Here is a 21,807-nt window from a genome sequence, read left to right on the forward strand (position 1 = left end):
AAGTCAGTGCTCTGAAATATTATATACATGGCCGTTTTATGTTAACAAGTGTAGAGTCTGATTCTGCAAACCCTGAGCCACGTGAGAGTGGAAATATTCTCCTGAACACACTCTTACATTCTGTGAGCACAGCAAAATGGATTTAACATGCATAATTATCAGAGCCTTTGCCTGTGATATAGTTTTAAATGTTAGATCTCCTTTTCAGTTTTAAACAGTGGAAATAAACACTGAAAATGCATGCATTTCTTGGGGCAGAAATTATTGTGTTTTGCTGTAAAAAATAGATTATTTTTTCTTTTATGTCTGTAGCTTCATGAACTTTCATTAAAAAAATAAAAATCCAGCTTGTCATTCAAGACAGTTTTTAACTTTCCTTTTTAAAATCTATTCAGAAATCCCTATGCCACATAAGATAGAGCACATTAAAGAAAGTCAGTCTTCCTCTTTTTCTCTCCCTCCCCTTCTCTCTCTCTCTCTCTCTGTTTTGTTTTTTTTTTTTTTTTCAAAGAAGTAACTTAAAATATGTGTGCTGTGTAGGAACGTGTGCTGAAGTTTCATGTTTCGGGTAATCTTCTTTAAAATAATGGGAGTCTAGATTGCATCAGTTAGTTTAAAAACTGCTATGCTATTGGTAGGGACAAAATGGGATTAGAGCCAAAATTTGACTGCGTTGCTGCCAAAGTCTGTATCAGATTTAAGACACATGCTTCTGCAAGCTTCCATGAAGGTTGTGAAAAAAGTTTTAATACAGAGTTGGATTACAGCTCTCGAGCTCAAAACATTGGCCATTACACTACCATCTCAACAGGCTGCTGTAACACGGAGCACAGAACAGAGCAGGTTTTTTACATTTTCTGGACCACAGATGGATTTTCAATGCCTCTTTTTGTCTTGATGGAAGATATAACTTCATTAACTGGAATCCACACCTGATCACTTGTGAGCGTGTATATACACAGATACATATCTATTTAAATCCTTATCATGATTGTCTTTCAAGTGTATCTAAAATCTGCTCTAAGAAATGACACTCTCTAGATGAACTTACAATTGTTTTGAGCAGCGAAGAGCCAGATATTTACTCTCATATGTTGGAACCCTTTGTGAGTTTATAAGAGAAAATCTGGAAGCTTTTCTTTTCTGTCTCGCTGATAGAGAAATGCATTTCGAAACAGACGCCTCTGGCTGTATGACAACGACTGCGTAGTAACCCCGTGGATTTTAAACATCAGAATGTACAAACCGTGGGCAACTGTGAATATTTTCATAGTCTCTTTTCTACATCTGCTGCAAGGATCCGACTATGAAAATGGATCTGTGAAGGTGGGTAATCTTTATTTACTGGTATTCTTAATAATTCAAATTGCCAGGATTATGCACATTTAATGTGCAAGGTGGTGGTCTTTTTGCTGTTTTAGTGTTTGGGTTTATTTTGTGATGGTTTAGTTTTAGCAGCCACAGAGGAAAGGAGAAGCTATAAAGAAGATAAATTCATATTTGCTGGTTAATATTTTACACCCCCTTACTACTTAAGTACTTCTTGTATACTTTGTTCCTAAGTTCTCTTAGTGTCAGCCATGCAAAATAAAAGCAAAATCTAAACAAAACTGCAAGCCAGAGGATTTAGAATACTTGTTGAATACACTTTTTAATTTCAGATAGTTAGAATCGGAGGAATTAGTATCATGGAATTGAAAATTTTCCTGTAAAAACACGTGTTCATCTGTTGTTCACTTGTTTGCCAGAAATGAGAGAAATGTTTTTCTTTTGTTTTATCAGCAGATGTTACCCAGGACTTTAAAATAAGCAGCAAGTAGTAATAATAGAGCACATTGCCTGGGAAATAACCTTTCCTCTGAATATAGTACATCCAACAAAATGTAAGCTGAAGCCTCACCTTGAGAGTAAGATTTTTCAGATCAATGTGAGAACATCCAGGACAATCATGTCGAAAAATCAGAACAAAAACTGGAACAAGTTCCCACATGTGCAGTGTGTCCAAAAATGATTAATTCGGTGTGTGGTCCAGAACAAATTATTTGTTTTTCACTAACAGAGCAAAACAAGCTAACACGTTTGTTTTCAGTTCGGAAAACCTCCCGCTTGCAAGAGATGACCACACACCAGCCTGCGAACCGCACTGCGTGCTGACCTGTGTTTTAGGGAAGAAATGCTAGGTTCAGTGCCTAATTGCGGGCTGCTGTTGCCAGCACAAGAAGTGAGCAGGAGTGAGTGATGTGTGCCTCGGCATGACTAACGACTCACCCCTCTGCCCGCTCACCATTCACAAGCTTTTAATTTACAACCTCAGCAATCAGTGCTGCGAAGGCATTCGGACCACTCTAATCACTCTTGTATACGTTACCTTTATGAACTGCACGGCAAATCACTGGTTTCTTACATACAGGAATCACACTTTATTTAAACCAGAAAGTGCTTTCTGACATAGGTTACTAAACCATTGTGTAATTGGCAGTGGTGATAATTCTGTCCTCGCACGGGACCCAAGTTTATTGAGCATGATAGTAAACCACTAGTTAGTCTTTTAATTAAATTTTGAAGCCATCTGCACTTTGCCTAGAATGAATGCAAGAGCTCTTCTTGCTAATTTAAACTGGTTTGCAGATCCCTTGCTGTGATAGCATTGTCCGTCCAACATGTGTGCATCTGTAATGGTTTCCATTGTAATTTAGCTAGCTCTTTCAAGAAGCCAGCCTAGCCACAGAATATTGTATGTAATAACAAATCACTGTTAGTTTCCAAGGGTATCCTGAAGGTATCATGCAGATCATACTACAAAGGGCTGTGTTTCACATGCGTTGGCCGCTGATTGCCGCAGGAAAAGACCGGTTTTACACTTTTTCTGGCTCTTTCTGTGTAGACAGATTTTTGGCTAAGATGTTAATTATTTCTCTTTTAATGTTTTACACAGCATGTAAGATTTCTGGTTGTTGTTTTTTTTTTTTTAGCATGCTGTGACCTGTGGGCTTTTGTGTATGTATGTTTGTGGATATACCCCACAAAAAGTCCTTCATGTTACAGTGTTTAATGGTACACAGGGTTTTGCCTGTGCTTACCTATTGTACCTCAAATTGAATTTGCAAAAGATGGAAATTCTGTATTGTGTTCACCTGCCATGCCTTATTTTCTTCAAGTTCATTAAGATCAATGTCAGTATTGCCTGGATAAAAACTACACAGTCAGGATGCAGGTAGTATGCAATTAATGTGACCCAAGAAGGGTTAACCACCAGCAGTCCGCTCTCCCACCGTTATATGAATTCAATTAGCTGAGCTTTGCCTGGGGCACCTGAAGTTTTAAACCTGACGATGTTTTGAACTATCAGGTGGTGTCAGTGTGGTATCACGCACGGTGGATTTTCAGGGGGCTAAGGATTTAAATACTCTCTTATTCCCCTTCCACAAATATCCTAATTAGTGGCGTGAAAGTTAGAAATCTTATGTACAGGCTGCAGTGGTTCAGCAAGTGTCTCCATTGTGCTTGGCTTTTCCCAACCCTTCAGAAACACCATCTTTTTCTGGGCACAGGTTTCCATTTTCCCGCCATGTGCATGCTGAGGCCAGTTGTCCTCTGCCTGTCAGTTCCAGCTCTCCTTCCTCTCTCCAAGCATTTGACCAGTGATTTCTAACCTCCAAGATTCAGGGTCTCAGCTTCCCTCCTGGGATCTGGTTCATGTCCTCTGTGTGCTGCCCTCCTTCCCACTTGCTTCCTCCTGGGTGGTGATGTCTTGCTTCTCTCTCAGACCCAGTTCCTCAGATACAGCCCTAGGGGGCCCTTTTCCTTTCCAGTCATGTCTGACCATGGGTCACCACTTTCCACCTGAATCCCTGGTTTCTCAATTTGTCTCTGTGGTCAGGTCTTCCTTTTCCTCACCCCAGTTGCTAGTTCTGGTCTCCCCAGATGCTCTCAGCCTCCTCAGTCACTTGCCCATAAGTGTTCATCTCCTTTCCCTTCTGCAGCCGAATCTGGCAGCTTCCTTTCCTTGGTTTCCTGACCTCTGAGGCTGAGGAAGGGCAAGCCCACAGCTCTCAGACCCATGGGATGGACCTGTGGTGGCCTGCACCCATGTCCTGCTTCACTCACGGGTGGAGTGGAATCAACACAGGGTCCGTCTGCTGAGCATCTGGCTGCTAAGTCCTGGCACGTCTTTCCTGTTGCTCTCAGAGGATTTTATGTTTGGGTGGATTTTTGCAGAGATAGCAGTAGACACATCTGGACCAACAAAGGTTCTTCAGGTGTCAAAACTCCACATCTGTGAGCCATAGCGGGGAAAAGCCAGGCGTTTGCAGAGATGAGGCTGACAGAAAATGCTTTCTGCGTGGATGAAGAAGGAGCTTCATCCTCAACTGTGGTCAAGCCATTTTGACAGAGAAAGCAAAAAATTATTAAAATTGTTTCGGGGAAGACATCTGGCGTGGAAAGTTTCAGCCTGAACATCTAACGTCTGGCAGGGTTATAAACAACTGGAAAACAGCCTCATGATGGGAAGTGGCAGGCAGCCTCAGACTGGGAGAGCGCAGCTGCGCAGGTATCAGGCAGGGCTCCTTTGCTGAGCTCACGTCAGGGCTGGCAGGGAGCCCTCTGCCTCACACGCCAGCCACTCCGTTCGGGATGCCAGCCTGACTTATGAAGTCCTTGGTGAACAATTAGATTTCCACATGGGTTTTCTGAACACTGAGGTTTTTGGTTTTTTTTTCTCCTCATCAGGAAACGCTTAAAAATTCCTTGTTGAAGTTTTGTCCTCACAGTCTCTTACATTTTGGAACCCCTCAGCTTGGGAACCGCAGACTTCACCGTCTCTCTTTCTGTCTCTTCCCTCCCCACCCCCCAACCACATTTTTCATCTCCTAGAGTAACAGCAGACATAGGCTACTTTTTCCAGAATTTTAAAATTAGATGCAAAGAGCTATGTCCTATATCCACCAGAGCCGAGGCGACAGTTTTGCCAAGAAAAGCCAGTGATCTGTCAGAGCTGCTTTTGCCTTCCAACACCAAAACTGGTGTTGGAAGGATTTGATCTCTGAGAATCTGTCCCTATTCTGACCATTCTGTTATTTACATGGGGTTAGTGGGAAGGCAGGATAAAGAGACTACTGGTAATGCCCAACTTAGAACAGGCTCACAGCCTTTTGTTTGTGCAGAAGTCTTCTGTTTGTATCAAAAACAGTGTGGCCAGTAGGACTAGGGAGGTGATTGTGCCCCGGTACACAGCATTGGTGAGGCCACACCTCAAGTGCTGTGTCCAGTTCTGGGCCCCTCACTACAAGAATGACATCAAGGTCCTTGAATGAGTCCAGAGAAGGGCAACAAGTCTGGTGAAAGGGCTGGAGGGCAAACCTTATGAGAAGCAGCTGAGGGAACTGGGGATGTTTAGTCTGGAGAAAAGGAGGCTGAGGGGAGACCTTATCACCACCTACAGTTACCCAAAAGGAGATTGTAAAGAGGTGGGTGTTGGTCTCTTCAGCCAGGTGACAGGTGATAGGACAAGGGGAAATGGCACAAAGCTGTGCCAGGGCAGGGTCAGATGAGATGTTAGGAAAAAAATTCTTCACTGAAAGCGTTGTCGGGATGTGGAGCAGGCTGCCAGGGGAGGTGGTTGAGTCACCTTCCCTGGATATGTTTAAAAGACATGTAGGTGAGGTACTTAGAGATATGGTTTAGTAGAGTACAGTTGGGCTTGATGATCTTAAAGGTCTTTTAAAACCTTGGGATTCTGTGATTCTCCCCATGGTGAGCCCTCCTTTGTTTCATTAGAAAGAAAGTGACAACTGATAAGCCTGTGGAGTATCATCAAACCAGAAGCCTGCTTTCTGATCAGAGGAGTGAGGGCTTAGTTATGCTTAAACACAAACATGGCTGTTACACACATTCCTTTTTCACAGCTAAGCATTTCATTTTTTTTTCTTCTGCACCGCACCAAATATTAATACAGCCTTGATTAGTCATTTTTCTGTAACAGATTTTCCTAGATGCAGCAGTCTCTTATTGTGAGCTGGACAGAGGTGGAAGCCACTTTCCAAGCACAGCTGGTACATAGTCCTTGTCCACTGGTGAGAACAAAACAGCACTTCACCATGACCCTCAGGCCTAGAGAGCCATCGTGCCTTTTGTGGAAGGAGTTGAGAAGCTCTTTGTGCCTCTCCCAGCAAACAAAAAACAAAAACAAAAACAAAAACCAAAAAAACAAGCAAAAAAAAAGCTGCAGCCTGTCTGTCTGTCTGTACAACCAAGACAGTGCTCTGCAAAGGAGCTCTGGGCAGCAGAGTCGGACTTAAGCTTCTGTCTCTGTAATTGCCACTGACGTTGTTTTTCATATAGATCTAGATAGTACTTTAATAACTGATTGCAAATGTTGCTCAGTTTCCAGAAAAGAGAGATTCTCACAAATCTGCTGTCTCGTGGGTTATCTTCCTGAAAGGTCAAAGCACAGCAAACTGCTCAATAGCTGGAAAAAGCACATCTAAGCGTTGTTGGAAGCGATTTCTCTGTTTAAAATAGGCTCTTCAAGCTCACGTCCAGCTTCCTTTCAAATCTTTTAAATAAAGATTACGAAACTGTGGTTTTCAGAAGGGTTTTATTATCTCAGCTTGGTCACTGCTGCTTTTGATTCTCTGTGATTACCATCTCTGATAGGCACGATAAGCTAGAAAGGTGTGAAAATGAACTGCAGAAATGATTGGTCTGTCCTTTTCCTTCAGGAGTGGGAAGCTATCCGGGAGGTTGAGAGGAAAGCCAATTTGTTCTCGTTTATCTGCTACTGCCTTGGCAAGGTAGAGTCAAGGATAAGAGAACAATTCTGTATTGTTGCCATACCACAAGGCATCTGTCCTTGGCTCTTATCAATTTGAAAAGGAAACTACTAACACAACACTACTTTATTAAGAGTAGTTCTCACTTGTGACAATTAGCAAAAAAAACCCTTTCCAGCTTCTGTTCCAGTCCATCTCTGCTAGGATTGTAATGTCTGAGGATACAGCAGAGCCCTAAGAGTACATCAGGCTGCTCAGGTTAATCAGATGCAGCACTTGAGAAATACATTCTGTTAGTCAGCTGTTGGTAATTAAGACAGCGGTAATTAAACTTTGACATCAGTCCTGGCTTACATTTGAAATGGTGAAACCAAAGGAAGACAGGAAGACAGATTCAGAGGGCAGTGGAGCAACTTTCTGTTAATTTGTGGTCACAAGTCAACCAAAGCAAGCAATCAGCTTGAGCTCAGCAAGTGTTCCTTGTTTTCTGCCTTTGGTAGCCTACTGCTGCTTTCTCCCTCGCAGGCATTTGCGTGGTTCCTAACCACTGATGTGGTGGCACTGATGCAGGCTCCCATGGGAGGCAGAGAAACAGCACGCTTGGAAGTGGAGGAAAAAATAAATATGGTGCAGAGTCTGGCTTCTGAGGCCTCTGCTCTCGTGTCTGCAAATTTTGTTCTGATTGCTGCTGTCCCTACTCCAGACTAGAGCTGAGAAAGTTTTACTTGTGTCTTATCTCCTGTGGGCACTGTATCAGTACATGGGAAAAACAAGTAAGGCTCAGTTGTTGTAGCTGGTAATACATTTATTCTTATTCCCATTAAAAACCTAGTGCATTATTTTTTACAGTTAGCTCTGTGTTTCTTTAAGACCTCTCTCAGGGCGGTTACAAAATTGGCCATTCACATTTCTAGGGCTCGGCTTTGAGATGTCACCCCAGGCTTTGCTGTGGGAAAAAAAAAGACCCAAGATATTTTCCTGCAGGGAAGCAAACTCAGCATGATATCTTTCCTAAAGAAACCCTTATTCCTTAGGAATTCCTTATTCTTCCCACCGTGCGCAAGTCCTTTATCTCCTCTGCCTGCTCCCTAACTCCCAAGCATGTTTTGGAAATCTCCCTTACCCTTCTTAGGATTTGGAGAATGGGGGACAAAATGCTCTATGCCCCCACTTGCCCATGGGAACACCAAGCAGAATTTGTTCTTTTTTGATGTCCTTGTGAAACACCTAAGGACTTCTTTTTCAATGAACAGCAGAACAACTGAGCAGCATATTTTTATTTGCTCGTGTTAAGAAAAAAATGAGCTTCCTGAAGAGCTTCTGCATGGGTTTGTTTTGTCTCTGTTTCCCCCCAGATGTGATTCAAAGTATGCTCCCACTCATGTAGGGGTGGAACGCCGCGCAGGGTCATTGCTGCTTCAGCAGTATCATACTGAGTGCAACAGACGAGCAGGTGAACACAAGGGATTCAGCAATCCAGTGTGGGTGACACGGGAGTTTGGAAAGGGTTGACCACTCTCCTTATTGTCAGCATGTCAGTCAGGATGGCTTTGGCTGAGCTGTGCTTGCCGATGGGAAGTGTGTAGGTTTAGTTTGGAGAATTCATTGTCACCCGCTGCAGCGCGGTCGCGAGTTGCATGTAGTTTGGAATGAACTATATTTGAGTTGGGTTGAATTGCAAAGAGGGTGCATCATGTTACCATATCATATGTCACGTTGCACACAGAGAATGAGCCATACACACAGGCAAAAGTTTTCACTTTAATTAGCAATGTGACTCAGAAACCACGTTAAGATACTTTCCTGAACTGCTAGGGAAATATTACTTAAGAAAAATTACAATTCCAGGAAAGTGTGTGCATGTGACTGGGGTAACATAAGTTCATTCAGTATTGGCAACAGCTTTTGCTTTGTGAAGTGACATTTTGAAACCTGGCTGTCCAATTGGCTAGTCACACTTCCAAAACATTTATTAAAGTGTCTTGGGGCAAAACCAGAAACCAATGAAAGCATTAACTGGAGGAACCTTCATCACATTAAAAAATATTTTCAAGTACTAAAGGAACATATAGTCATTTGATTTCATTCAGGCCTCTGCTACTGAGCCACTCCAAAATCACTGCACGAACCCCAGTGAATTTTGAAGAATGGACAAATATCAAAAGAAAGTGACTACAGACTGGATATGCTCTTTGTAAACACATACAACATCCTATTTTTGACATGTGTACCCTGTTATAGCATTACACTAGCTGCTAACATTGCCTGTGATGAGCTGAGTGCTACACAACATCTCTAGCTGCATTCTGTACAGGACCATCAGGACTGCCTGGACAGACTGCAGCAATATAAGGCAATGTGAACAATCACAGAAAGTATTGCAAGGCTCCCAGAGCTGTCAGTAGCCTTTGGCACATACCAGCGAGTTACCACCCTGTGCCTTTATGACAATCCATCTGTGTCCTTTCACTGACCAAGCAAATATACTCCACACCATCACTGTAGGAGGGACGTAATGGTAAACTCTCAATGTAGGTGAGCAGGCTTGAACAGGAAGAAACTCCATGTGACATTCACACACCTGGCTTTTCCATCGCTGCAAACAGAATTATGCCCAGTGAATGTTGTTACCTTCAAAATCACCCTTCAGCTGCTGTGAGGATGTTTCCCATGACAGCCAAATACCTGGCTGTGGGAAGGAAGATTTCTTTAATGAGAGTTTTAGTTGGTTCCCAAAATATGTGCTGGCTTGAAAAAAACGAAACCCTCCCTCATTTTGGTGTAAAGATCTAGCTAGCCAAAAGTATATAGTTGTGAGAAGTATTTTGATACAATATTATCAGTCTCTGATTGCTCTGAACATAAAGAAAAAAATTAAATCATCTGAGATCTATGTTGCCACTTTAAAACCATGTAAAATTCTGTTTGTTTCAGTCTTTCTTTTGAGTATTTCAGTTCATTCAGTTCAAGTGTTCAGAACAGAGCAACTAAAATGTCTCATTTCTGAGGATTTCAATTATATGAGCATGCTACTAAAGTTCAAGAAATCTCATGTTTTTGTTGTTGCACCACAAATGATCTAATTGCAAAGCCCATTTGAATTATAAATAGCTGCTCTCCTGGAATTGTAGAGTAGCTAGTAGGACTTATGAAAACATACGATCTTCAGCTAAACTAGAAGCAGTTTTATCACTACCTTCGCCACTAATCTTAGGAAATGGGTAATTAAGTCTCCTGTCTTCATTTGGAGTAAGGCTGGAGCCCGAGGAGTCTGACTCCAAAAGAGGGGAGGGAACTTTATACCACACAACATCTGAGGTGGAGCAGTCTAGAAGTTGCTTGGCCTCCAGTTTTGTGTCTTGCTCAGATGACAAGTTTTTAGCAAAAGAGGCCCTTAAACATCACATGTGCATCTGTGAGAACTGTGACAGTCTCAGATGAATGTATCCCTGTCAGCTTCTTGCTCCCTCATGCAATCCTGGGTCAAACTGTTAGTTCTACTGTTCCATGTTCCTCCCAAACCCACAAGTAAATGTGTCTGATGGTCCTTCTTTCTGTGTTCTGGCCATTCTCCATTGCTTTTCTTACAGGACTGGCATCTATGCAGTTCCTCTTCCATCTGCAATGACACACGGGACTTCAGGATGAAGTGGTGTGACCACAGTCACCCTTTCCTGAGAGGGCACATGGCCAAAGCCAACACTCTTTAACTCAAGGGATAGCAGAGAGGTCTCACCTAGGCTGTGGCCGAGGGAAGCACAAGCCTTTTTCCCATGCCCACTCTTCAATCCTTGACAGTTATTTGGGCCAGCAAGCACTGGTGAAGGTAGAAAGGTGACCTTCAGGGTTCTCACGCAGAGTACCATTTCCTCTTCTGCAGGCACAGCAGGAGGGGCTGGCTGAGCATTATAGCCAGGCAATGCGTGTCTGATGTGCCTTTGCTGGTCGGAGCTCTATGGACTCCTCCTTCAAAGCAGTTGCAGAAAATACCGAAGTAGTTGGCCCAGCTGTAAAGCTGATATTGTTAGCAGGTATATCAAGGCTCAGTTTTCTGAGGGGGTCTTGGAAAACTAAATGTGCTGCCCTGCTACTTCGTCTTCAAGACCCAAAACCTCAACAACTTTGACTATGCAACACTAGGGTTTCTCAACTGTAACACAGTCATCACTAATTTTATATTTGGGAAAGACTGTTGAGGCTATTTTCAGTCCTTTAAAGAAGTCAGCCAGTTGCATATTTTCTGCAGTCTACTTGGACAATATAGCTGTATGCTTTCAATACAATCCTCACTGGAGAAAGCATCAAAGATCCTTTTCAAAAAGTGACAGCCGGAACGAAACTTGACCCCACCATGAGCAGCATGTCCCTTCACGTTATTGATGCTGTGACCGTGATGATCAAGGGAATGTCCAGTCTGCATAAGAGACTGCACAGACAGAACCTGAACTTTTGTTTAAGTATTAGAAGACATTTAGTTATTTGTTTACACAATCAATATTTGAAGGTGGGATGAAGTTCTGCAAGCTCCTGAGGCTTCATCCACACTTCTGAGTAAACCCTGTAATATGCACTGAAAAATATCATGAGAAGCCCATATGTTCCAGAGAACAGTATTAGTGGGAAGTCAAAATATCTCAGTTTTGTCTCTCTCTGGTCACATTCATTACAATTAAAAACAGATTATTTCAGCAATAATAAATTAAGTACAGTTTAGAAAAGCATATTTGTACAGTAATAATGCAAAGACAATTGTGCTCCCAGAGGGCATTGTCAGGGATGGGACTTCATGTATCAGAAGTACATAGTTGACAGAGAATTAAAAGGTGTTGAAAAGAAGATGCTCTTTTCTCCTCAGAAATGAAATACAATACTAGAAAAACTAGTGCAAACTGATATGAGTCAGACATGGTATGATGCAGTTGCTCATTGATAAGGCTGTAAGTCATTCCTTCAAGCCTGATGTTTTCAAACTGCAGAAGGTTTCCTCATGATTTTATTATCCCTTATGCAACACCCCAAGGATTCAAGATGCTGTACTACACACAATCTTTTTAATGATAAAACTTGGCAATAGTTGGGCCCCTGCTATCTCAAAATTGTGGCTCGTCACTCTGAGCAATATTTTCAGCGTTCCTTTGGTACTGCCTTGGGATGAATGCCTTCCTCTGTTTCCTCTCATCTGTTACTTTGGTTGTTGATGCAGGTTAGGGATCGTCTTTCTATTTTGTGTTTGTACCTGACCCCATACTCCTTGGAGCCACAGTAATGTTAAAAATAGTAATAATAATGATGAAAATCTCAAAAGGAGTTCCTTTTACTGCAGAGACTCCACACAAGCTTGTCATCATCACTGGGAAAATGATCTAACAAGAGACTTTCAGACATCATGTAGATCTCTGTGTTGGCCTCACAATGGCAGGAGCTGCCTTATTTTCCTGCCAAGAGAGAACAAGAGTGTTCCACAGGAACTCCCTTGCAGTTCCCTGTTCACATCAGCTCACTGTCGGTGTGCTGTGAGTCACAGCACAGCTGGCTAGCCACCCTACTGCTTTGAAGTGGGGAATGAAGTTCTTTCCTCTGTCAAGGGAGCTGTCAGTGCTGGCCTTCAGCCAGTCCTGGGCCCTTCAGGCCTTGGTGTAGTTATACTTCTGGTTGTTTATATTTGTGTACCTGAGATCACTGTCCCTCACAAACTGCTTCTGCTTTGGCTAAGGAGAAGGGATTTTATCTCATCTGATGGCTCTCAGTTGGGCAGGATTCAGGTCACCAAACTACAGATGAGCTAGTGATCTGCTGACTCCTCCATTACTGTCAACGGAGAGAGTCAGTTTGGAGGCAGTTTATCTGACAGACTTCAGATGAGATGAACGTGCATCCAATTAACCTATTTTTCTCTGTTAATTAGAATGAGACTCTCAGATAACTAGTTCATGTTCAGTCAGGTGAATCACCTATATAGATTAGAGTTTCTTTAATTTCTTTTTAATGATTGTGGGGTGGCAGCGAGCTGTAGGCACTCTATCTTTGCAAGATGAGGCAGTAACAATGATCAGCTCATACACTGTGTCCTGGTTCTGGCCAGCCCCAAGCAGCCAGCCTCGGTGAGCTGAGTTAGCCTGGGCTGTTCCTAGACCAGCAGACATTGCTCCCTCATAAAAGGGGTTGGTTAGGGAGGGGCACTTCTAGTGCCTCCAGGGCAGTCTGAGTGTGGCTGGGGTGTTCGGTTGGTCCTTGTGTTCTGCAGGTCCTTGTGTGGTGCAGTACTCTGTTATCATCGGGTCAATAAGGTACTCAGTTATTACTAGGTCTAAGTGATATTTACCATGGGCTGTTATTGTTCTCCTTTCAAGGTAATTTTGTCAGAAACTGTCCTTATTCCAACCCACTGAGCCTCTGTCTTTTTCTCCTTTGTGACTGAGTGAGCAGCGTGTGGTGCTCAGCCAGTGTTTGGGGCTGATCCACCACACACTGTCATAAACACACCTTGTGGGATGCCTCACAGAAGAAAAGGAGGCTGTTTTCAGGTGTAGCATACATACACAGCAGAAAATGTCCGTGTGGCAATGAATCAACTACCTAGCATTTAAACTGGTTGAGTCTAGTTCTTTGGGCAGCACTGGAACTGGGGGGAGTTCAACTTCTGGTTGCATCGAGTCTGTCTTCTACGTGACTTCTCTTGAACTGAATGTGGCCACTACTGCTGCATCAAGCACACAGCACTCACATAAAGGTTCAACAGCTGCCAGCACTGGTCGCTGATGCCCAAGTACCATCACTTTGTGATGAAGCTTCCCTCCCTTTCCCCTCCAGATTGGTTAATTTTGAAAGATTTAGTCTGAATTTATCTTAAACCTGTTTGACTGTGTTTGTGATACAATGGCATTAAGGGAATCTTCACTCTGTGTTATGCAGCTACGATCTGCTTTCCCTGGCAAGATAAAGCTGTTGTCATCTTTTTATTGCTCAACCACTGAGAAGATGGATCATAAACCAGTGCAAGGTTATTGAGAGGTTCCTTTATCATTTGTCCTGGCCCCAGACACAGTGATAATGTTGAAGATTTTCATTGGTATTTATGCAGCACTTGCCACAATAGTATCCATGACCCTAATTCAGAAAAACATTATCTTTTGGAAGAGCTCTTAACTTGTTGAGCTTTAAGCAGAGGTTTATGTCCCACCACGGGTAAGGACTGTGAGGCTGGGGCTTAAGAAAAGAAGTCATCTGTGTAAGGTTTCAGGATGTTTCCTGGGTCTGTGCGTGTGCTTGAGTACAGGGTGGAATGTAAGTAGGACTATTCTCAGATTGAGAAAAATATGGATTTCTATCAACCCTTATTTTTGCCTTCTCATGTACACAAAATGTTATTCACTTTGCGCCTGTTTTCTTAAACAAAACATACGGATAGTTATTGATGGCCTTGAAAAGAATTAATTCTGGGTCCTAGGCATGTGCTTGTGCTACAGGTCCTCAAAGAAATTTAGGACTTTAGCTGACCTTTCTCTGTTGTTCAAAATGCCTCCAGGAGATCCTGAAACACAACTTCTGTGTCAGGCTGGAAAGAGTGGCACGTGCAAAAGAAGGGGTTCTTCAAACATGGGTTGTGCTGACTCACTTGGATATGAGTTTGAAAAGGGTAGGCTGTTTTTTCTTAGGCAAGAAACGTAGGAGCTTGCGGAGAAAAAGTGCAAAGTGCTGAGCTCCAGCACCTGACAGGAGATTGACAATACTAGTTCTCAAGAAGGGGCCTAGTCTGAACAGTGCAGAGTATGTGTGGGATTCTGTGTCTGTATGACATGATGCACAAGCCAAATATTTGACTAGCATAAATCAAGGGGGTAATGAACTCAATGTCTGATTTAAACCAGCGTCCAAGGTTGGAAAGGCCACTGAATGTACCACTGCTTTTTCTCTTGTTCCTTTCCAATGCTAACTACTTTTAGGGTTTTCCTGGCATCTGAGATTGCTAGGAAGAAGATAGATAGCCCATTATGGTTTCTTTTGGAAGATCAAAAGTTGTAATTATCCAAAAATCACAATGCTAACCTATGCTATCATTTCCTGAAGTCAGTGATATTGCTCATAGTCCAAATAGAAGAAAACAGATATTCCTCTCTGAATTGAAGAATGGTTTTGGAACATATGAGAGGTCAGTGTTACAAAAAACATACAAGTTCATTTAAATATGAAACTGATTTTTATCTCCGGCTATGGGATCCATTCGGATAAGATACTCAGAGAAACTTATATTAAGAGCAGCAGTTAGCTGAAAAGATACGAATGAACTACTTAAACCTACTACTTTGATATTTGTTGTTGATGACTTCAGAGCAAACTTTTCTTGTGGCAACAACATTATGTATTTGGTTGACTACAGGGTGTACATTTATGGGTACTGAAAGTTAAGGGCATTTGGAGCTTTCCAGCCATATGGGTCCATAGGTAAATTAGTTCATTTTAGGAGCATGTAAAGGACATTGCCCTGGCCCTTTGCAATGCCTCCTTCTCTACCTTCCTTCTCTCTTAAGACTTAATGTATATTTTAAGCTTTCTGGGGACAGAGATCACAATTTTGCCACCTATGTGAACCAAAAGCTCAGCCTGACATAGGTCTTACTGCACTCCTGCCTGGCAGAATAGGGGGAAAGAGGTGAAAATATACAACATAAAAGCACAGTGGGATCAAAGCAGTACAAGATTATGAAAACAGAGTGGAGAATGGGAGAGGAACCTGAATGAAAGGACTACAGTTATCAGAAAAAGCCTAAAAAAGGGATGTAGGGGTATCTGAAAGGTGGGAAATAGCATGTGCATGTGCGGGTTACAATCAGGAGAAACAGACAGACAGCAGCTCTGTTTCCCTTGCTTTTTGTGAGGGGCTGGATCTCCGAAAAATGTCAGTGGAAGTTTGACCTCTATATATGCTTCCCCAAGATTTTAACGTCCTTGATCACTACATGAGGGATACGTTTGGGACACTGTTGAACCTAGCACCTTCCTCCAATTTCACATGTTGAAACATTTATTCATCTTCCTGTGCAAAGCTGCACTGTTCTGTGTGGGGGCTATTCAGTCAGCCATGGTATGTTTGTCTATTATCTAAACAGGGCTCAAATTTAAATTGCAGCACGCGAAAAAGGTCTCCACATCTGCATGGTGCTAGCAGCCCTATGCCATGTCATCCATGGCATTATCAGAGCGCATAAGAGGTTCCATGTTTTCATTTGATGCTGTTCTTTTCAAAACAGGATGATCAGAAATGAATGCTTCAGAAAGATTTCGTGACCATGTGTTATTAATGCTGCTGTGCTGCAGTGGGAGAGTGCATGAAACAGGCTCTAAAAGTGTCTTTGTCTTGGCTACAGAGAGAGCTGAGAGTGACTAACCTACAGACAAAATACATGTCTACACTGTAAAAACCTACGGCTATCTGGGATTCATCCCTCCCTTAAAATCTAGCAGTGCCTCCTACTCCCTGTCTTGCCTAGTGTCAGCAGTGCTCAGAAGGAGAGTTGGCACTTTATCTCAATGCTGCTCTTGCTACAGGAAAGGGCATCAGGAAATTCTTTACTGGATAGGGATTCCTGGGAAGAAATTATATAATCAGCTGTAAAAATCTGTTCCCTCCAGGAAGAAGTAAAATATCAGAAGGAAGGCAATTATTCTGGCATTGTGCTGGCAGGCAACTGGCATTCCCATCAAGTTGCAGAACTTGGATAAGTGTTAGGAAATGTGGAGAGAGTAGAGGCAACAGATTCACTTCAGGGTTGAACAGCCCAGGCAACACCGAGTAGGGCTGAATTTGACAAAGAAGCGATAACTCAGTTCCAAGGGCTCTGTGTGAGTTTTGGATAATCATATTTTAGTTATTTAGGATACATTCCTGATGACTGCAGAGGGAATTCTGTAATGAGCACTGCTCCTTCCATTTCATATGACTGCCCTCCTCAAGTTTTTAATATATGAAAAACAGTAAAGGAAGAAACAACCTGCATACACAGGCAGGCTTTGTAGACAACTATGATGCTTCAATTCAGAGGTACATTTTTTTTAATGACCACATTTTAAATCCTACTGGTGATGTATTTTGGGGTATAGAATTTACTTCCACTACTTATTCTTATTTCTATGCAATACTAATGGTGATGGCATCAAGTCAGTTCATTTCAGTGTATACAGTCCACATTAAGGAACTTCTATAGATTTAAAAATAGATGAATCCTTAAAGCAGTCCAAATTTTTGCTTTAGATAAGCCCAGAGATCTTTTCATACCATAAGGATGCATGTATACATTTTCTGTTCTTTTTAATCTTAGATTTAAAGATTATTTCACTCATATGATAATAATTAATAAAACCTCCTGATATTTAAGTAAAAGAAATGGAAAATCTAGTCCAAATCTACTGATCCCTACAAGAAGTGCAGGTATTCTAATTTACAGAATACCATCATCACATTTTACAGGTTTGCTGTATTTCCAATCTGATTTAGAAGTCTTGGATGCTGATTCATCTAGAACATTTTTTTACTGTAAAGAGAGAGAAAAAAATCACAATGGAGTTCAATTTTAGCATCTTTGGTCCCATTAACATACCTGCACTGGACTTGTACTCATGTATTTTGTAGGGGCAAGGAGTCAGTTTCTGAATGGGAGTGAAAAGAAGCTGTGGTTTTTAGAACAAATAGGCCTTAATGCATTGACCTCACACTGAATTTCAGCTCTCCTAAATAAGCAAAATTCTGAGCAGATCGTTTGCGAATATATCTTGAAATTCAGTTACTGGTGCTAAGTATTCACATGCCTTCTGACTTATTTGTCCATAAGTATTGAGACAGGCTTTCCAGTTTTCACCACATATGAAATGTATGAGAAAGCGTTCACCTATGAAAACCAGCCATCTCTATAATGAAACATGGCAGCTTCCTAGAACACAATACAATGTTCTGTACAGGCATAAAAGAAGAGCAAATAACTTATTCTGAGTTAACTACACAGGGGATTTTATGTCAGTGGAAGGTAATTACCCAAAAACGAACTTGGCCTGGAAGTACAGGCTAACATCTGTATCATTGCAAAATAAATGCCACAGATGTTTTAATGACAAATAACAGATGCAGTCGGTTCCTGGGTTTCAGATCTCATCTAAAAATGCTCCTCTTATAGGTGACCCTTTTCCCCACCCCTTCCCTGGTCCCATACAGAGCCCTCGCTTGCTACTGGCTCAGGCTGCGGCCTGCTACACACCTCATCCCCGACTTCCTATGTTTTGACTTTGCCGTTAAGGACCCTGCTGTTTTATTTATGAAAGCTGGCAGCGTAGCCCTTTATTGCAAGTCAGAAAGTACAATCAGCTGCATGACCAGAGAGTATAGCTGAGAGCACCAGCCCAGCGCAACGCAGCTGCTCGCAAAGATAACCTTTTACTTGTGCTGGAGGCAACAGTTTTCAGCAGATCTGGTGAGTCAGTGGAAACAAACACTACATGCCTTGACAAAGGCACAAACACAGATGTTGGAAAGCAGCTGCCAAGGAAACCAGTGTTGTTACGGGGTACCGTGCAGTATTTGGTTTCTGTTGAACAGGTACTTTTAAAATGAATAACGGCTTTAAAGTGATGGGGTAGGTCTTTGCAGGGAGCATTCTTCTGTGGAAGTGAAGAATGGTCACGTACATCACACAGGTGGAAAATACAATGGCTGCGTGTCATGGATTAGCCCCAGCCAGCTGCTATGTCCTTGCCAAACCCAGGGCACTGCACTGTCACTGCTGCACAGCCACGGCACTGAGGCTGGATTGAGGCCACTTAGGCTGACTTGAGCGTGACCCAAATGGTAGTCAGGATGGGTAATGGCAGATACAGCCCACACTTTGCAGCACATTGAACGTGGGTGGTGTTTGCCTGTCATGTGGATTGGCCCACGCACTTAGGGCACCTACGAGCTGTATCACCTGCCACTGCAGCGATGTCTCATGGCTGCCACCACTGTTTGGGCACCCGAGGTGGCCTGCCACAAAGGCACATGGGTTGTGCTCACCAGATGAACTTGTTCAGGTTGTTTATAGAGGTGACCTGGCATTCATGTTGGTGTAGCTGGCCAGTTCAAGAACAATGGTGATGTGATCAGTGTCTGCCAGGTTCCCTGAGGACCTGGGATATGGGGACCACAGCCTGCACTGGTCAAATAGCGCTAATGACTGTGATGGAAAGGGTAAGGAAGTTAGTATTTCCCCTTCCCAATTTATACAGGAACAAATCCTGCAGATCGGTCTGGTGCCGAGCTCTGTCAAAACCCAAGACATCCCTGTGTACTCCTGTTTTCCCAGGTAATCTATCTAAGCTGTCCTCAGTCATGTGCTGCCTTTTTGTACAAGTGCTCCATGTGCTGCACTGGGGACACGCTGTAAAGGTCTCAGCTTTCTGACTCCTCCATCTCCTTCCAGAGGACATCTCTGTCAGCATTGGAGCGGTCAGAACAGCAGATCAGGAGAGCATCCAGCCTGGAAGAGCTGCTTCGCATCACTCATTCTGAGGACTGGAAGCTGTGGAAATGCAGGTTAAAACTCAAAAGTCTGGCCAATTTAGACTCCCGCTCTGCATCACATCGCTCCACCAGATTCGCTGCTGCTTTCTATGACATCGATACACTAAAAGGTATGTACAGGCTTGCAGATTAGTCTGATCTCAGCTTCAGGACCACTGATTCTTGTGCCATAAAGGGTTAAATACCAGGGGTTTCCTAGAATACACTCATACTGGAAACAACGGGGCATCCATGGAAAATTACTTTGTATGAAAAAATGTCAGGCAACAGCCTGCATACGCCTCCCTGCTTGATAGCCAAGCTTTACTGTTCCCTGTATGCTCTCCAAAGGCAAGATGTATTATGGTCGGATTTGTCAGTGCACAGAAAGGAAGGGAAGTCAACATGCAAAGAACACATCAGAATGACTGGCTGAGGGGCTGGCCAAGCAGCATCGTGCTAAATCTCAGAATTGGCTGGCAGAAACAAACAGGTTTTACTACAGCAATAGAAATTCCTCTTCTTTTTTTTATTAGGTGTGCTCTGCTATAAGACACTGCATCAGCAGCAGTGTCTGGGTGGGAATGGCAGAGGAAGGAGGTATTGCCCTCATCTCAATTTACTGCAGGAAGAAGTAGGTCTTGAAAGAAGCAACACCTGAATGCGGTGTTGGTTCCCTCACCTGGAGCAATGATGAATATTGTTCCTTGTAGGTGAGAGGCTGAAGAGGCATTATATGTTCACTGATGTATAATAATCAGTTACTCTGCTTTGGTCTGCAAATGGATATCCTACAGCCAAGCTTCACTGTAGCCTAATGAAGGACAGACCAAGCTATTCTTTTTCGTTCGGTCTTTACTCAGAGGAGGTACGATCATACCAGTTTTCCTTCGGGGAGATCAGATACTGCTGATCCTGCTCCAATACCACTTTTACAATAGCCATGGCCACATTTGCACACCATTACTCAGCTGAATTACAGCTGTACAGAGGCTTTAATTTGGCACTCAGGTCTGCATTTCTGTGCTGTGGCTCAGAGAAGCAGTCTGAAAGGGGTTTTAATGTCACAGGCAGGATTTTGATCTTCTCATGGAAATTTTGTACACAAAAAAGCTAAACCAGATGCCCACTGGATGAACAATTAAGAAGGCTTTAATTAATGCTAAACATTTTGTTTGCATATCTTTAGAAATCTATACGGCACCGTATCTATATAATTATCAATGCCAAATGCTGTAATTCTCAGCTTACTATTGCTCATTTAGTAAGCACTAGGATTTAAAATATTAAAATATTCCTTTTGCCAAACAGTGAGACAGCAAAGGATCTTACCAAGTGTTACTGAGGCAGCACATATTGCAATGGGATTTTTCAATGGCAGAATAAGGTAACTGTTCGGGTACTGAAGTCAGACAACTATAGTCATAGAGATGTAATTTTCTGCTTGGAACAGCATTTAGGTTGCTTCCTAGTTTCCCTTTAAAAGTCTAACTCTAGACACAGAGATGTCAGTTTTCTGATTCAAAGTCAAGTCACTGAAATTTAAGTTAAAAAAGCCCAACTATTGGGTCATCGTCTCCATTTTTCCACCCAAAGTGAAACTATCCCAGGACAGAAACTCCTTTTCTTCTAATATCTTACAATGTTCAAGGTACCTAAGTTCTTTTTTAAAAAAAAAACCAAGCCTCTAAACATGTATTTCTTTCCCACACCCTTTCCAGTCATTAAGCATTGACCTTTTTGCCAAGGGCATCTGTTTTGTTTTAATAAAGTGCTTTGACAAGAGGGCTGGCTCAAGGCTCCTCATTGTTTTACTACTAGACCATCTTCCGTGGCACCTCAAACTGCAGCAGGGTGAATTCAGGACTTTGTTCGTCCTTTCTAGAGCTTAAACAGTGAATTCACTGAAAGCTCATGCCACCTCATCTAACCACTGCCTCCCCCGAGCAGCTCAGCTCACCTAGGGCTGCAGAGCTTTCAAGCTGGAGTCTATATCGGGGACAAATATCATCAGGGTGACCATGGTGCTTCTCAACAAAATGTGACACCCACTTCTCTGACCAACCCTTTGTATGGCAGACCTTCTGCTAAAGAAGTGGTTAATAACATGAGGATGCGTGCAGTTGGAAAGGTCATCGCCACTTACACTCACTGAAGTGACATCTGAAGTGATTACATGCACATACCTTAATGAGTTTGGCAAACGCTTTATTTTCTATTTTAAGGCCTAGGATTAGATTGCTGTTTTGATAGACTAACATTACTGTAGAAAATGCTATGGGTTTTAGTGATGTTTCTCTCAATGTGGGTTGTAGAATCAGAATTCAGACCCCAAGCTCATATTCCTTGTACTTTGTGCAGTACTAGACTTTGCAGGAATAAACAAACTGATTTAAACATACACACTTCATTGAAGAATATGTTAAAATAATAAAAGGAGAGTAGGGTAGGAAAGAAAAAAATGAATACTCATCTGAAGACAAAGTATAGCATGCAAATTAAAAATATTTC

General features: G+C 42.5%; 1 protein-coding gene across 1 annotated transcript in view; it reads left to right on the forward strand.

The window, feature by feature from the left end:
* Positions 1 to 1,236: 1,236 nt before the first annotated feature.
* Positions 1,237 to 21,807, forward strand: part of VEGFD (vascular endothelial growth factor D) — a gene marked incomplete at its 5' end in the record, with an annotated part of 30,671 nt that continues 10,100 nt past the window's right edge. Inside the window, 2 exons of the mRNA XM_084279616.1 lie at positions 1,237 to 1,326; positions 19,217 to 19,427. Of these exons, the coding sequence (XP_084135742.1) occupies positions 1,237 to 1,326; positions 19,217 to 19,427 (301 nt within the window). The remainder of the gene's footprint in view (positions 1,327 to 19,216; positions 19,428 to 21,807) is intronic.

The sequence above is a fragment of the Gallinula chloropus genome, assembly GCF_964237585.1.
Source record: "Gallinula chloropus genome assembly, chromosome: 1".
Taxonomy (NCBI): Eukaryota; Metazoa; Chordata; class Aves; order Gruiformes; family Rallidae; genus Gallinula; species Gallinula chloropus.